The 16,876-nt window shown below is 43.3% G+C and overlaps 3 protein-coding genes across 9 annotated transcripts in view; 2 read left to right on the forward strand and 1 right to left on the reverse strand.

The window, feature by feature from the left end:
• Positions 1–3,134, reverse strand: part of PITPNC1 (phosphatidylinositol transfer protein cytoplasmic 1) — an 82,799-nt gene extending 79,665 nt beyond the window's left edge. Inside the window, exon 1 of the mRNA XM_075719906.1 lies at positions 2,942–3,134. Within this exon, the coding sequence (XP_075576021.1) occupies positions 2,942–2,989 (48 nt within the window). The 5' untranslated portion in view covers positions 2,990–3,134. The remainder of the gene's footprint in view (positions 1–2,941) is intronic.
• A 4,409-nt stretch (positions 3,135–7,543) lies between these two features.
• On the forward strand, positions 7,544–16,690 carry PSMD12 (proteasome 26S subunit, non-ATPase 12). Of its 7 annotated transcripts, XR_012831539.1 has the most exons (12): positions 7,544–7,658; positions 9,405–9,464; positions 9,710–9,838; positions 11,090–11,197; positions 12,150–12,254; positions 12,719–12,868; positions 13,041–13,175; positions 13,731–13,843; positions 14,218–14,392; positions 14,899–14,976; positions 15,649–15,757; positions 16,215–16,251. XR_012831539.1 is itself a non-coding variant. In XM_075719820.1 (11 exons), the coding sequence occupies exons 1-11, from the start codon at positions 7,551–7,553 to the stop codon at positions 16,422–16,424; spliced, it is 1,371 nt and encodes a 456-aa protein (XP_075575935.1). In that variant the 5' UTR covers positions 7,544–7,550; the 3' UTR covers positions 16,425–16,690. The 7 variants fall into 7 exon arrangements, 6 of the variants coding, with proteins under 6 accessions (XP_075575935.1, XP_075575937.1, XP_075575939.1 ...); XM_075719820.1 differs by lacking the exon at positions 15,649–15,757 and having other exon boundaries at positions 16,215–16,690; XM_075719822.1 differs by having other exon boundaries at positions 15,649–16,257.
• Positions 16,691–16,771: 81 nt separating this feature from the next.
• Positions 16,772–16,876, forward strand: part of HELZ (helicase with zinc finger) — a 96,327-nt gene continuing 96,222 nt past the window's right edge. Inside the window, exon 1 of the mRNA XM_075719818.1 lies at positions 16,772–16,811. The gene's annotated coding sequence lies outside the window, so the exon portion shown is untranslated. The remainder of the gene's footprint in view (positions 16,812–16,876) is intronic.

Here is a 16,876-nt window from a genome sequence, read left to right on the forward strand (position 1 = left end):
ACGGTGACATGTCAGTTTTTAACTCTGCTCTAGAGATAAATTTAGGTCTTAATAGTCAGCCAGTGTGGTACTAACTGCTATAGTGCTGTGTGCAGATTTATTTACATGCAAAGTAATGACTTAGAAGTCATGACAGTTAGTCGAGTGGACATTACGCAACATTTTAATGCACATTTTTTCACATTACACATAAAATTTGACTACAGAAGATTGGGTACAGGTGCTCAGCTGACATAGTTAAACCTCCGGTTTGCCTCCTGTGCCTGATTATTTTCGCAGGAATGACACGGGAAGCCACTCTGGTTTTGGCGACAGCACACCACCACAGACTAAAGATGGAATTCTTTCCCATTCATGTTGCAAGACTTCTATGTATGGATAACTGGCAAGCCAGTGCTAAAAAAGAAAAGTGCGCAAGGAAGTGCTTCTGAATGTACGTATAAAGTGCACAGGCCGAAAGCCAGAACTTTCAAACAGCGGAAAAAACAGAGTTGTAAAGTCTACGTAAGGAGAACAGCACAAAAAAGGAAGCCGTGCAGCTGCGTAAGAAAGAATCGCATTTTTCATGCACCTGTTGAAACCTGCAGCCTCAAAAATACTTAGGTGCTTAACTCCCAGTAACGTCAATGCAAGTTAGGTACCAAAGTGCCATTGTAGATCAGGGCCCAACATCCCAGTCCTGTGAGAAATCGTGTATTCTTTGGAAATTGCATTTCCGTCAAAGCCCACTTAACTTCAGAGTGACTTAGCACCTTGCAGAAGGCAGTCTGGGCCTCTTACAACCAAAATGCTCTTGGTTTTTGAAGGGTGAGCGTTGCCCCGGATGTTCTCCTGACGACCGCATAATGCATCACCTTCTTATTCTACAGAGACGCCAAAAATATCACGCATTATTGGTAGTTAACGTGCAACTGAAGGTAAAATAAGATTGTAACGCCTTCATAGACTGGAGGAAATGTCACACAGATGAACCACTATGAGAAAAACAGTGCAGGATGGTTTTAGTATGTAAATAGCATAAGAAAAATAGGATATCTGCTAATTTCACAATTTTGTCCTAGTCCATTTTATAATCAATAATGAAATTCATGGTAAATATCAGACATGTTCTAGGTCCCTCATTAAGGCATCTCAGCTGCAGCTCTTGGATTAAATAATGGATGTTTCAACATAAGAGAAATTACAAGTCACGTGAGTATCTTTACTAATTCTGTTAACATTCTAGAGAACAAAATACTTCCAACGTCATCTTCTGCCTCACCGTGCATCAACGATTCCTGTTTTGGGAGATTTTTCAACTTTTCTCTATCTGGAAACCTTGTTTAACAATAATTTTTCAAAGTAAATTAGATCTGCTCCCTTCTGATGACATAATGAACTGTCATTAACCAAGTGTGGTAGTCTGAGGACATCAGGAACTGGCTTGGATAAAATGTTGTCTACATTAGGACAATACAATATACAAATAAAATTATGTATTAAAAGAACAATGCCATCCAATATCACAGCACACTATGTAACTTGGCTGGAAAACTGCCAGCATTAAACCTATGCCTGTTTACCTACGCGTACGTGGTGGTTTTAGGTCCTGCTCCCAGAAGAAGGAATTTCCTGAGCAGCCCGAAGTAAATATTTGGCAGTTTAAAATTCTTAGGTTTAGAACGCCGTTCGTTTGCCAAAATCTGAGGATACAAACAGACCTTTGAAATGGCTACGCTGCCACGCTGGTGCTCTACGCGAATGGCAGAAACAGAAAAGCGTGCAGCAAAACACTCACCTGGATGCACTCAAACAAACAAACAAAAAACCCCCCGCAAATTAATTCGCAAAGTAAGTGTAGTTTGTTATAACCTTGGGGCAGAGGGGTCGAAAAGGGGCGTAGTCTGCCTGCGAGCCTTACTGCCTCACGAGCACTGGCTGCAGCCCGCCCGCAGCCCCCCGCGGCCGCGGAAGGGGCCCGGGCCCGGGGCGGGAGGCCTCCCGCGGCTCACGGCCCCCCCGGTCACGGTCACGGTCACGGTCACGGTGCCGTGTGTCCCCCCCGGTCAGGGTGCCCCGGCCGCCCCGCGGGGCAGAGCGCGGAGCGCGGGGAGGGCGCCCCCTGGCGGCCCCGCCCGCAGGAGACGAGAGGAGACAGTCGGATGGCGGCGCAAGATGCGCGGCGCGGGCTCGCCCGTGTCCCGGCCCCCCCGCCCCGCCACTGTCCGCTTCGGTAGCCCAAATGGCTCATTAGAAGGGCAGCCGCCCTTTCTGTGCCACACGCGGCAGAGCAGAGAGCCCCGCCCCGGCTCCGCACGCCCTCGCGCCCCGAGGCGCCGACAGCACCTGAGCCCGCACCGCGCGCGCAAGGAACCAGCGGCACGCGCACCGCGCGCAGCTGTCACCCCCCCACCCCCAACCACCGGGCAGGACGTCTGCGGAAAATAAAACCAGCACGTTCCCAACGCAGAGTTCAGAACATCGACAAAGCGTGGTTTGAGTTCCGATCGTCTCTTTAAATGACCAGAAAAAAAGTTCTGCTAATGAATTGTCACCTCGCTACCCTACCTGTGCTGGAGCTTCAGGCCACTGCCATCTGCAAGGGTATTTTAAGCAAACCTGAAGATATATTTAGAATCTGGGTTTTGGACAAACGCTTGAACAGGGGACTTCAGCACAAAGCGTTCTCTTGCAAATATGCGTAAGACTCTGCTTAAAAGTCTGGCTGGAAAATCTGTATAACCAATACTTTGATGACACAAGGCTTTCGATACACTTAAGTTCCCTTCGTTCCTGCAGGATTCCCCTATTTTCCAATAAAAACACACCTCTCTAACCAATCATCTCCGGCTTATTACGGGAGGAAAAAATATTCGGTAAAACAAACAGAACCGCAGCTCGCCTTAGAAAGAGAAAACCCTTGGTGAGAAACAGCCCAGGCATGAGCAGCGGCGGAGCTTACCTCTTCGACTGTCAAAGGCATACAGATCCGGTACTCCTTCATGAGCATATTCCCGCTGCCTCGCTACGGACCAGCACACCGGGAGAAAAGCGGTTATTTCTGCACGACGATCACGACGAAAACCAATCACGGGAAAAAACGATCGAGCCTCTCTCTCTGTGGGCGCTTGACAATGTGTCCGCAAGCGAGTAACGCAACCATCCAGGAAGGCTGACCCAGCGAGACGAAAAAGCCAACACAACTGCTCCTCTCTGCCAGCTCTTCCTCCTGCGATCGCGGCAGTCGCACACGCTCGCCCCGCCACACGCTACCGAGCCTCAAAGCCCGAACGCCGCGGCTGCAGCCCAAGACATCCGTCGGAAGTGTGCGCGGCCGGCAGCGCTCGCAGCTCTGTCACGACATGCCTGGGGCGCCGAGAGGAGCAAACGAGCCGAAAATGTGGCTTTCGCCACCGCCGGCAGCGCGTCGGGCCGCAGGAAAGACGAGATGCCGGTTTCCAAGACAAAGCCTTTTTATAACGCTGCCTGCCCCGGCTGCCAAGCACGGCTCCCGCCTCCCCGCCGCAGCGCGGCTGCGGCCGCCGCGGCTCCCGCTGGGCTCGGGGCTGGGGGCGCAGCGCGGCGAGCCGGCGGCCGCGGCTTCCCCGGAGCAGCCGCGGGCGAGCTGCAGCCGCGGGCGGGCGAGCTGCAGCCGCGGGCGGGCGGGCGGGCTGTATCGGCGGCGGCCCCGGCGGGGGCGCGGCTGACAGCAGCGGGGCGGCAGGAAGGAGGCGGCGGGGGCGGGCGCGTTTGAAGGGAACGGCGTGGCCGCCCCCGCGGGGCTCCGGCTTTCGCCCCGGCGGTGCCTCCCGGGCGGCCGGCAGCGCTGAGGCGGGAGAAATCGGGGTGGAAATGAATGCTGCCGCGAAGACTCGTCGCTTCGGGGGGAAGTCGCTTGCCTCACGCTGCCCACGCACCTTGCGAGCCGTGCAGGAGCGAGAGCCCGGCCAGGGCGCCTCGCCCGCCCCTCAGAGCAGGGAGGACCGCGGGCCTGCCCGGGCAGAGGAGCACAGGATGTGAAGGCCTCGCCCATTTCCCTTTTGGTCAGCCCTCCGTTATCAGCCGCCGGGCTTTGCAACACAAATAAAACTCTTTTTTTTTTTTTTCCCTATCGGCTATTTACTTTCAAACGCCGCGCAGAAAGTTAAGTGCAAAAAAGTGCCTCCTTCCCAGCTGAACAATAAAGCCAGAACCGTTCTAAGAGCCCCCCCCCCCTTTTTTTTTTTTGCTACTCAGCAAGCAATTTATTAGTTAAATCGGTTTTTAAAACATACCTGGGGTTTGTGTTTCTCAGAGAAATTTACCCATTATTAATTACAACTTGATATGCACAGGAACCCAATTCGGAAACTAGCCCAGTCCCGAACTGTTACACAACCCCAGGTAAATCATAAAACGTTGACACTGCTGTTTCTCCCGTCTTCCAAAGGCTACAAAGCGCAGAGAAGCACTGTGTCAGTAATATGAAAAGACAAGGCGCTGTACAGATAACGGTAAAATATACATCTGCACTTAAATATAAATTATTTGCAAAAATAGAAGTGATGAAATACCCTATTTGGGACAGTTAAAGATAAATTTAGGTCTACAATGAAATGTGTGTTTCATAACAAGAAAGAGCAAAAAACCTCAGATTTTCATTGGCTGTGATTGTACATTTCAAAGCTATGTATATCATTTTTAGCCCAGAGAGGACACAGTGCCATCTCCTGGAGCTACCAACATAACTCTTCCATTCCATTGCAATAATAGCACAATATTTCACACACCCTGCCTTCCCAGTGAAGCGCAAACACCTACACAAACAAATAGAAAATCTGGGAGCTCTGTTAATAGTCTGGATTTTCAACTGAGGTATGAACAATGTGGTTAATGAGTCTTCTATCTCAAATCTGACAACAGCCATTTATAAATATCCGAACCGCAGCTACCATTCATAATGTCAGTAGTGTATGTTCCTGAAACTTCTATGCAGAATAGCCAAAACAAGGCAATACCCATGATACTACCTACAGATGAGAGATATATAAAGTCACCTCTAAAACATCTGCTTCGATTTTAAGTGATTTGCTAGTTGTTTCATTCATTGGGAACAATATATCTGGATTTCTGCCGAAAAGCAGTGTAAAAAAAATTGAACTACTTTGCATAGGGCCTTGATGCTACTCATCTGTAGGCAAAGACATTGATTTCAATAAAAACAGGGGAAAAACCTGAACTAGTTTATCACCCATTATGTGCTTTCAACATAAACCAAACCTTATAGGTCTGTTTAAAATAACAAGGCATGCAGATCTGCAGAAAGTAGTGTGTCAAATCCAGTAGCTACTTAAAATGGAAACCAAAGTTACTTCCCATACCTCCAGCAAAACATTCTTCAGTCACCCACCCCATACTTACTGCCACAAGCACAGCTCAGTCTTGTGCTGTCTGCACAGCATTCCATGTGGGGGAAAAAATCTGGTGATCACAGCAATACCCTTTACAACTCCCTGCTACAACTACTGTCCCGGGATTCTCTACAAAGCACGCTCACCAAATGCTTTCTAGGGGACACGCTGGGAGAGAAAACTTCTAGCTCTAGCTAGCCAGGAAGTTTCTGCCAAGCATGCCGGCCTCAATTTTGGTTCTTTGTTTTCTCTGGATTGTCAGAAACTATTATTCTTACCTCTGCATCATGCTCTTTATGATCACTGGTAAAAATAAGACATTTTTCATTCGTCTTTCATTTTTGACCTGGGGGAAAAAAACCCATGTTAAATCATGCTGAACATTAACTCCAGAAGGACTTGTGTCAGCAAAATGTCACTTCATAGTAAGAGACAGTAAAAGTCTTCTGGGATTTTACTAAGGACTTTAAAACAAGAATTTAGGGGGGTTTTTTTGAGCCATTCAGGAAGTCTACATTGGAGGCAATAGCTGCCACCTCATCTCCCAGCATACCCAAGCAGGTCAAGGAAGATAACAGTTGCAGTATGCATTAATTTTCTTGCTCTTTCACTCACTGTCTGAACCAAAATGTGTACGGGAATATGTTCAATTACATTAGTATCTGACTTTTAACTTCCCTGAAAGCCATCACTCCCTATCCATTGACTATAAAAATATACTAATATTACAACAACCTAAAAGAATGAGATTTCACAATGTGAAAGAAACAGCCAGAGCTCTGTACAAATTTGTAAATGGCGAGAGTTAGGAAAGAACTCATACACTGTCTGTGATACATGCCTGCATTTTCAATACGTAGGGCAATTAAAAATGTTTAAGGATAATGGATAAATCTGTTACGGGACTTTTTAAATGAAGCTTGAGTTCAAACAGAAGGTGACTCCAAGTCCATGGTCTGTGCTGTGCTAACTGGAAAGCATATATCAGACACAATTGCAAAATACAGTATTACAGCTCTGAATTCACTTAATTGAATTACTCTGAATTTATACTACTGTAGCAGATGTAGTAACTCAGTCTTAATTCTGTAAATGAAAGATTTAAAATAGTTATTTCAAACACCCCTTTGACGCATTAACATGTTGTTACATATGCAGAATAGTCATAAAGTAACACAACACAATGTAATTTAATGGCAACTCATTTTTTCTGGGAGTCTTAAATATTTAAAACATCCACAGATATAGGGCATTCACTGATTATTATTTCCTTCCGAGTTGTTTGCTGGCAAACACGAGCGAGTTTCTCTGAACTTCACCAGTGAATGAAACTTTTGCAGCGTATCAAATTTTGCTTCGGGATGGGAGATGATGGCAATCTACAACCACAAGCGTTGCACCATCTCACAACAACTTATCAAACACATTAATGGTGCAACTGTCTAAAAAACAGGATCCTTGTGCTTTCAAAAACCATTGTGCCTCCTACCTTTTCCCCACCTGTCCAGCAATGCAGGCTGATTAAGTGGCTCAAGGCTGGGACGTGAGGTACATTGGAATCACCACGGTGAAGTCACCAGCGGCGGCACCCCGAGCCCTCCAGGCCAGCCCGCGGTGCAGCCTGCCACGCCAACGCGGCGCGGCCCTCTCAGAAAGGGGGGCAACAGCACAAACTCGCCACCCCCACCCCACGGCCCTATCAAGGTCTCAAGCTCTTGACACACGAGCTACGAGCAGCACCGTGGCTTTGGCAACTGCGCCGAAAGCCCACGCCCCCGCTGAGGCAGGAAGCCACGGGGCGAGCTGAGGGCCTCAGCTGGCCTCCGTGGGGAAGTCACCGCCCCACATCTGGCGCCAGCCTCCCCCTTCCCGGGCGCCGGGGGGTCCCCTCAGCCGGGGGCACGGCTCCGAGCGAGCCAGGCCGGGGCTCGGCGGCGGCGGGAGCCGCCTGCGGGGCTGCCCAGAGGCCGAGAGCGGCGGACGGCACCGAGCCCCTCAGCGCCGCCGCCTCCCCTCCCGGCCGGGCCCGCCCCGGGGCCTGAGGCGGCCGCAGGTGGCCCGGGCAGCGCCTGTTGGGCGCGGCGCGGGGGCCTTCGCGGGGCTGCCCCGGCCGTGCCTGCGCGCAGGGCCCGGCTGCTTCCGGTGTGTGTTCGCGGGGGGACGCGGAGCGGAGCCGGGGAGATGGCGGAGGGCGGCGCGGAGCGGGCCGATGGCCGTATCGTGAAAATGGAGGTGGATTACAGCGCGACGGTGGACCAGCGGCTGCCCGAGTGCGAGCGGCTGGCGCAGGTGAGGGGCGGGGGGAAAGGCCGGCGGTGCGGACGGGCTGAGTCATGGCGTGGGGCGCGCTAGGCCGCGCTCGGGGAGGCGGCCCGGTGGCGCCGGGCGTGCGGCCGCCTCTTGCCAGCCGATCCGGTGCTGAGGGGTCCGCGGCTCGGGGCCGCCCGTGCCGTGCTGCGGAAGGGGGGAGGTAGGGACCGCTCGACCGTTTCACGGGCAGCGTACGGAAGGGCGGGCAGGAGGGAGGCGAGAGGAGATGTCAGGGTGCAGCCTCGCGGGTGCGGGCACAGGAAGGCCCGGCCCCACCAGAAGGGACGTGGCTTTTCCCTGCTGCCACTTTCCGCATGGGCAGAGGCGTAGGTGCGTGGTCATCCTAGGACTGCTGTGCGCCAAAGCTGCCTTCGTGTAGCCGGTCCTGTGTCAGGTTGGACAGGCAGGGCTTTGCATCCTTCTAACTCGGTTACGTACGTGCCCCAAAAGACTGGAATGGAGGGGCAGAGCCATGGCAGGCTGACAGGGTGCCTGGCATCTGCTGAGCAAACGTGTATGTGCATCCAGCCGTAGAGGACCACAGAACGCCTTGCCGATGGGATCGCAGAGGTAATCACGCATATGGTGTACCTTAAGGTTTCTTTTATGAACTTGTTGTGTAGTGTAGCGATTCCTACACATCTCAAACCTCAGAACAGACAGATTGGATTTGCTATTATGTTCTTTCCCAGTGGGATGGCATCTGATTCTTTAAGTGCTGCAAATGCTCTGCTTGATCCATGTCTCCTGATAGGCATGTTGTACAATACAGCATACTGTAGGATTCTGAAGGCGGTAGCCTTAAGATAAGTAAATTGCATCTTACACTATCTTAAGACTATTGTGTCGAGAGTAGGCACAGGTGTTTTATCCCACAGGCACAGCTCTGCGTAGGTATGGACACCATGACCGTGTTTCATTGCCGCATAACATGTAAATTTTGTGGCAGTAAGAGCACATCCTTGACAAACCATTGTTTATAGCTTAAAAGATTTCAGTAGGGTGGGTACGTTTTAGAAACAAATTTAATTTTCTCTTTTTTGTCATTAATTTTCTAGTCTCTAACTTTTTTTTGCAGCCCCACAGTTGCCATGGGCTGTTAGCAATTCTCTCATATTAACACCTTTTTAGAAAATATTTGCTAGGGATTACAACTTAGGGCTAAAAGTACATTGTGGTATCTTTAACTCCTTTAAACAAAGGCAAATATAGTTTTCAAAACCCAAAAAGCAGGGCTATTACAATTCCATGTTTAGACTGTAAAGCATGTAGTTTATGCTTTCTGCAGTATGCTGTAATTAAGGTATGATGAATGTGGATGAAAGTAATAGTAAAACAATTTTTTTGGCCAAAGTATCTACTTGCATATCTGTTCTCACTTAAGGCTTTGTTTTGGCTAGGAAAGAAATCAGTTTTCCATCTAGCTCAGTGAACGTGAGCTAACCAAACCTGTCTGAAACTTGCTAGGTTTCTCACTCAAGACAGACAATTTATAGCAGGTATTGGGCAAAAATGGAACCAATACCTTTCTAGTATAGTCTGTGTGTAAGAACCATGTATTTAAAGTTAGTGCTATGTATGTTTCTTTTTTAAGAAATAAAATACTTAAAAATGAGTGGGCAAGCTAGTCTATGTTTTTTGCTTACATGAGGATTAGAGCTACTCTCAATTTAAACTGAGTTGTATTCTTCACTCATGGTGATAATTCTTTGCCTATCACATTAGGAAGGAAGATTGCAAGAAGTAATTGAAAACCTTCTCTCCTTGGAAAAACAAACACGAACGGTAAGTAGCATATGGTGTGCAACATTTATCCTGGGTTGTCCTACCCACCCCCTTGTTCCACTGCATTAAAGTTGTGAAGGGAACTGGAGTATCAGTCTTTCTCTTGTGTTGTTCTTTTCTTTAAAAAGAAAATCAATGACGCTAGATATAATCAGGTTTTTTTCCCTTGTGTATAATAGAAGTGCAAGTGCTGGAGGTCTGCAGGTTGTTTATCCCATCACTAATGTGCTGTTTGTTTGTTACAGGCATCTGACATGGTCTCCACATCCCGCATCTTAGTTGCTATAGTGAAAATGTGTTACGAAGCTAAAGACTGGGATGCTCTTAATGAAAATATTATTCTTCTATCAAAGAGAAGAAGTCAGTTAAAACAGGTGAATTTAATCCTTTGAAACAAAAAATAAAATTCTATTTGGAGCTGTATCATGTATCTGATTCCCCCTTGTGTGTAGGGACTTTCTTGACTTAGTAGCACCTGTCTGAATATATTGTCATTAGCCGCTGTTGACATTTTTTGGTAGGCATAATGAAAGCCAATACTGAAACTGATGTCTGGACTTAGTCTGTCTTCACCTTGTGCCTGAGCTCCATGTGGTCCAGCTTGCCGTTCTGGGCAACACAGCTGTGACTTTTCTGCTTTCACTGCATACCAGTGCGTTTAGATGGTGGTTCATCTTTACATTATTCTATAGTCTGTATTGTAGACGTATTCTTAATTTTTCGTGTTCACATGAGGTGAATATGCAAAACAGAGTTATTGCAATTTATTGTGATCAAATAAGCTGTATGCTTTACATGCTTGCTTTTGAAATTGTCATACTCTGGGATTCAGTTCTGTCTGAGAAATTGGCTATCAGGATAGCTGAAAGCACTTGCATTTAAGAAGGTACAAAGTTTATTGCACTGTGTGTTTAGTTTGACTTAATTAGAAGTTAGCAACAGGTAATTTTAATTGCATCATTGCTTTAGGAAGAAAAAGGTTACCTACTTTTTAATGTGCAGAAACAATTGGAGTTTGTATACAAGGAGAGTACAGTTTAGTTCTCTAACTCGCACAAAGTGTGGCTGAAGACTTGGGTCTTTTCAGCTGAATTGTCTTCTTGAGGAAGAAGTTTCTAGAAGTTTCATTCTGTTTGGTTTTTGAAGTAGGTATTTTTAATAATAATTGTAACAGTTTTGTCAGTGTTGTTACCAGAACAACGTACTCCAATACCTGTGCTCGCCACTGAAGGATGCTAGCTTATTAGTGCCTATTTGGGAATATGCAGAGAAGGAAAAGCATGAGTCAGAAATAACTACCCCTCTTCCTTCCCTTCCTCAAAAATCTACAGGTGTCCTAAAGAGAAGGGCTAGTGCACGCACTTAAGATGTACCTTCCCTTTAGCTATGCAGGTCTTAGGGCAAACAGGTAAGTCTTGTCAGTCCGTGTGAAGAGTCACGTGAATTTGCCAGAAGAGCAGTACTACTTTTTCAAGTAACTAGATGTATCTTGCATGCTTGTTGTTGAGATCAGTCTCTTTATTTTGATATGAAACTATTTAGTACTTATCTCTGAGTGTTATAGTTTGAATGCATTTGAGAAACCTAAAAACACAGTATGTTTTTCTTTCCTGTTATTGTACTAGGCAGTTGCTAAAATGGTCCAGCAGTGCTGTACTTATGTTGAAGACATCACAGACTTACCAGTCAAACTGCGCTTAATTGACACGTTGCGTATGGTTACAGAAGGAAAAGTAAGATTTTGTTTTAAGAGTGAATGTCTAAAAGGTAGAATAAAAATGTTCACCTTCTTTAAAAGCATAGCTTCTTAACATTATTTTTAATCTTGTTCAAGTAAGAGCAAAAGTGTATTTTTAAATTAACCTGAGAAGTCAATTAGTGTATTTCTTTCCAAAAGACTGCAAATGTCTTCGAGATTTCATATTGAAATAATTTGCTGAAACACTGGTCATATTTCCATGATGTAGATATTTGGATGTATTATTAATGTAATTAATGATACATTTCAGAGTTCTAAAATGCCATTTATTTTTCACTTTTTAAAACGTTATGTATTTGAATTTCTTAGAGAAATGGGCAGGTTCAGTTTAATTTCTCCTGGGCTTAACGAGATGTTACGTACAGCTACAGTAACCAGAAGGTGATATCAAAGCATTATACCAACTTAATTTTTTACATAATATTCCTTTTACTTTAAGAAAATAAACAATTCTGCATTAAGGCAAGTTTGTATTAATGTTATGGCTTTTGTCTGTTCACAGTTAGTCTAAACTGGTACTAAGCAAGTATTGTTGATTTATGGATGGTTAGGAGTGAGTAAATCATTACAAACGGTACTACTTAGTACACATTAACCATTAAAGTTTTTAGATCTGTTTCAGTATATTTTAGCAGACAAAATATCTAATACTTCACTCACAGTGCATATCCGTTTATGTTTGCTTAAAGAATGGTAGACGAATTTAGACATTACTTTTAGATTAATTTGGTCCAAATACCCGGTGTGTCAACTATCCATCATATTTTATCTGTGTATGTTGTGGATAGTGTCAGCATAGTGTATGGATACACAAGGAATTAATTGGTTGTATGAAAACATCAAGTATATGTCTTAGTGGGGTTGTGGTCTTAAAGTTTGCACTCTTTAGGAAATTCCAATGTTTAAACTACTACTTCTGATTTCAGATATATGTGGAAATTGAACGTGCTCGCCTGACAAAGACACTTGCAACGATAAAAGAACAGAACGGTGAAGTGAAAGAGGCTGCCTCTATTCTGCAAGAATTGCAGGTAACACGCCATGTAACTCAAAATTGCGTCAGCAATAAAAATTATTTCTGACTGCTCTTAGATTATTGTGTAGAAACTTAATCAGGTACGTCTGCAGAAATGCCTAGAATGAGATTAACTGTTATTAGTGAAAGTGTAATTCAGTTTTAACTGCTTTCGTTAAGTCTCATGGTTAGGTTACGTAGAATATTTCCCATTTGGAAAACAGATTTCAATTCTCTAGGTAGTGCATTGAGTTTAGTGGATTCTTCCGGTGTAAGTGGGGGCTATAATTTCAAATTGAATAAACTTTTCTCCACTTCCACTTGCTCTGGAATAGCTGGTTTTTTTGTTGTTTTGTTTTGTTCCCTGCTCCTCTCTGCCCTGCCCCCCCCCCCCCCCGACAACCTCCCACTCTTCTTGCACAGTTACAACTTCACTTCATTTGACTTTGACATTGTTAAATAGTTACATTTTCATTTTAGGTGGAAACCTATGGTTCAATGGAAAAGAAAGAACGTGTAGAATTTATCTTGGAGCAGATGAGACTCTGTCTAGCTGTAAAAGACTATATTCGGACTCAAATTATCAGCAAAAAAATTAATACAAAATTTTTTCAAGAAGACAACACAGAAGTAAGTCATTGGATGATTTCTCTCTCCCCCTGCCTGCCATCCCAATTTTTATCTGACATGCCTTTCTTCAGGTCCAAGTATATTTGAATCCCTCTGTTTTCTGGTATCCAGTTGGATTTCATTTACATGATTCGTGGAGCTTTACTAATTTTACTGTTTGACACTGTTGCAGAAATTAAAGTTGAAATACTACAACTTAATGATCCAGCTGGATCAACATGAAGGTTCCTACCTCTCCATCTGTAAGCACTACAGAGCCATTTATGATACTCCATGTATCCAGGCTGAAAGTGAGAAGTGGCAGCAGGTAAGATAACATTGCATACAAAATGTCTGTATTTTCATGTGGCAAATAGCCATTTCATTACCAGATAAATTTACAGCAGATTAAATAGCTCATCAGTCTGTTGTTCTTAGGGTTTTTTTAAATGTCTATATTAACAGATTGGTTAGTTGAAAATATACAATACAGTTGATTTCAAATGAGTATTTATAACTAACATCATTATATTGTCTTTGAAATCTTGAGAATGTCTTGTCAGCTTTATAAAAGTGCAGAAATTAGAAACAGCTGTGCAAGTGTGGTCTAAATGATACCGTTGCATATGCAGTGCAAATGTTACATATTTGAAAATATTTTTTTAAATGTATTTATTTTAAATACTAGAATTTTAGTTAACCTGAATCAATTTAAATCTGTCGCTGTGAATTGAGGGTTCATTTTTGCAGGATGACATCAATTTCACCTTAACTTCTTAATGCACTGGGCTTAGGCCTTTTACATGCTAAATTCTAAGCTCTTTGGGCAGTGTTTTTAATTGTTTAATTATGGGAAAAAAACACACTCTTTCCTCTTAAACAGGCACTGAAGAGCGTTGTTCTTTATGTTATTCTTTCACCTTATGACAATGAACAATCTGATTTGGTGCACAGAATTAGTAGTGACAAAAAGCTAGAAGAAATCCCAAAGTATAAGTAAGTATTCTTTCTGATAAACAATTCTTAGGTGAAAAAAAAGTGCATTTCAAACTAGCTGTGCAAGTGAAATCCATTTACGCTGAGTCTGCTGTAAGCATCTCAGAATTTAATGCTGTATGAAAAATACTGCAAAATTTTCATGATTGTGCAAGTTCTACATTAAAATAAATGTCTCTTTATAAGAGAAGGATCTTTATTAGAAACACAGTCTGACTTGAGCTGCCCCCGATAGCGTGAAGTATTATCATGAAGAACGATGAATATTAATAGTAATAAAATTAAAACATTAAGAATTATTTCTTTGGTCTATTTAAGTACGAAATGAGCCTTATTAATACAGGATTGTAAATCAACTTTACTAAACCATTTAGAGACCTCCTAAAACTATTTACCACCATGGAATTGATGCGATGGACTGCCCTAGTTGAAGAATACGGGAAAGAATTGAGAGAAGGATCCCTTGACAGTCCTGCAACAGATGTTTTTGGCTGTACAGAGGAAGGTGAAAAGAGATGGAAAGATTTAAAGAATAGAGTTGTGGAACATGTAAGTGTGGCTGTCTTTAAGCATTAGCTATGTGCCTCAACTAAAAATGCTTTTCGCTTGCCATGGTTCAGGTACAAAGGGAAACAAAAAAGTATGTAGCACAGCAGCAGATAAGTTGCCTTTTCCATTGTGTTGTATTTCCAATATTTTATTTGCTTGTTATTATAGATGGGTATTGGGCACATTTGCCAGAAAAAGGAGCATATCGCACTCAAATTGTGAGATGTAGTGTTTACATTTCAATAAAGCAGAAACTTGAAAGTCTTGCTTTGTATTAAATTCATAACTAGTTGATTTCATTACTTAATAATTTGACACGTAGAGACTTTTATACGTTTTACAAGCAAAAGAACTGTTTGTTCACAACTCCCTCACGTACCTTATGCTGGACCGCTGTTAGACCACTACAGCTCCTAATCTGCTTTTTAACATTGACTTTTATATTTTTGCAGCCTGCTTCAATTATTTTTGCACATAACCCTCTACTCTGAACACTTTTATTCCAGAATATTAGAATAATGGCTAAATATTATACCAGAATTACAATGAAGAGAATGGCACAGCTCCTGGATCTGTCCGTTGATGTAAGTGTTGCTCTGCTTATCCTTCTTTCATAAACGGCATGGAAGTGTATGTGTGCATGTGTTTGTGGCAAAAATGTAAGTATTCAGCAGAGTAATGTTCTCTTTGAATTTGAGTTCTCTTTTTAGCTTAAAAAGCTTTCTAAGTGGTGCCATAGATCATCATTGCCTTGTTTTACAGACAATGCAGAAAGACATAGCATTGTAGAAATACACTGCTTGGTACAAAATTCTCAGTGTTTGCACTTGCGTGTTTATAAACATTCATGGATATAGTGTCTGTCGTCCTATCTCTATATATCTATCTTTGTATTATCCTTGCAGCTCTCCTAGCTTCATCCTTAGTATCATTCCCCTGTTCGTGTTACCAGTGCTTTTCAGCTCTTACCAGGAAGAACAAAGTGTGCTATAGAGACAGGCAGGGAGCATTAAGTGAACTCTAGTTCGTTGGGTTCTTTTTATGAGAAGTAGTGTAAAAGTCTGTTGGGACTAATAGTATTAGTAATAGTATTAACCCGAATATAGCTGCTCTTAAAAATTAATTTATATTCGAGGTCTCATTTAAATGCTGGAGCTTCTTGTCTTGTGTTTCAGTGTTAAAAAGCTCTTGTCAATGGGTGATTAAAACTGACTGAAGATACAGGGTTTCTCACCTTTAAATGTCCCTGTTTATAGACGGTTGTACTTTGGGAACGTGGGGTGGAGTAGTCTTCCTGTCATCCCCCTTTGCGTTTTCAAGAGCTTTCCAGAGAGATTCATACATCATGGCATATTGGTATTTCAGGTGCAAATGAAAAGCTTTACCCTACTGTCTTTTAATTAAATCTGCTCCTTTCCACAAACTCGGAATAAACCTTCTTTGATAGTGGTCAGTCATTTACATGGATTTTCTGATGCTTGCTTGTCAGAAGGCTTGTTCTGATACCTGTGTAGTCAAGTACTCCAATGTGTAAAAGTCTTTTGGTGTAGTATATTAAACTTTTAATTTAATGAAAGATAATCAGTTATAGGTCAAATTAAAAACAAAGTTTTTGGAATAGATGGTGCTAGTAGCTTGTAGTGCCAACATATGCAATATTAAAGTATTGTGTGTTTTTTTAAGTACAGTATTACTACAGCTGTATTTCTTTTAAGTATAAAGAAAACCTTGTTCCCTGTGCTTTAATGCTGTTTGGGAGGAATACTGATGCTTTGTAGGTAAAAATGCTGTTTTCTTGACTTAGTGCTGTTTGTCTTTGCAGGAATCGGAGGAGTTCCTGTCTAACCTAGTAGTTAATAAGACCATCTTTGCTAAAGTAGACAGGCTGGCAGGAATTATCAATTTTCAGAGGCCCAAGGACCCAAACAATATACTCAATGACTGGTCTCACAAGCTCAACTCACTAATGGCCCTAGTTAACAAAACCACACATCTCATTGCCAAAGAGGAGATGATACATAACCTGCAGTAAGGTGCCTCAATAATCTCAGTGCTTTTAAAGAAGGCATTAAATCTTCATAATAGAGACTATTATTACAGTGTGTATATGGTTTGTTTTCTCCCTGTCAAGCCTTCCTGGTCTAAAATTTAGAACATAATTCTGAAATTCCTGTTGACAATTAAGTTCCCTTGATTATTCATTCAGTTGTTAAATGTTTTTGCTACAATTGGTGAAAGAACATAATAAAACTGTATTGCCTGTATAACAGTAGTCTTGTTATTTCTTCTTTTCCATGTATACCTTTATCTAACACATAATTCTGTGGTTATTTCATTACAGGACTGTTTTTGAGGCTGTGACTGAGATGATACACTGTAAATAATAAAATCCTAGGGTTTTACAGTAGCATGCCTTGAGGTAACTTACAATGATAATATGTTATGTCAAGATGCTGTTTGAACAAAATTCTGGAAGGTCATGCT

This window comes from Pelecanus crispus, chromosome 12, assembly GCF_030463565.1.
Source record: "Pelecanus crispus isolate bPelCri1 chromosome 12, bPelCri1.pri, whole genome shotgun sequence".
In the NCBI taxonomy this organism is placed as follows: domain Eukaryota; kingdom Metazoa; phylum Chordata; class Aves; order Pelecaniformes; family Pelecanidae; genus Pelecanus; species Pelecanus crispus.

Excerpts from the sequence above, each read along its gene's own strand:
- PSMD12 (XM_075719820.1), top strand. The coding sequence starts at position 7,551 with ATGGCGGAGGGCGGCGCGGAGCGGGCCGATGGCCGTATCGTGAAAATG. Across the intron at positions 12,869-13,040 it reads TTCAAGAAGACAACACAGAA|AAATTAAAGTTGAAATACTA; the intron begins GTAAGTCATTGG and ends ACACTGTTGCAG. Across the intron at positions 14,393-14,898 it reads AGAATAGAGTTGTGGAACAT|AATATTAGAATAATGGCTAA; the intron begins GTAAGTGTGGCT and ends CTTTTATTCCAG.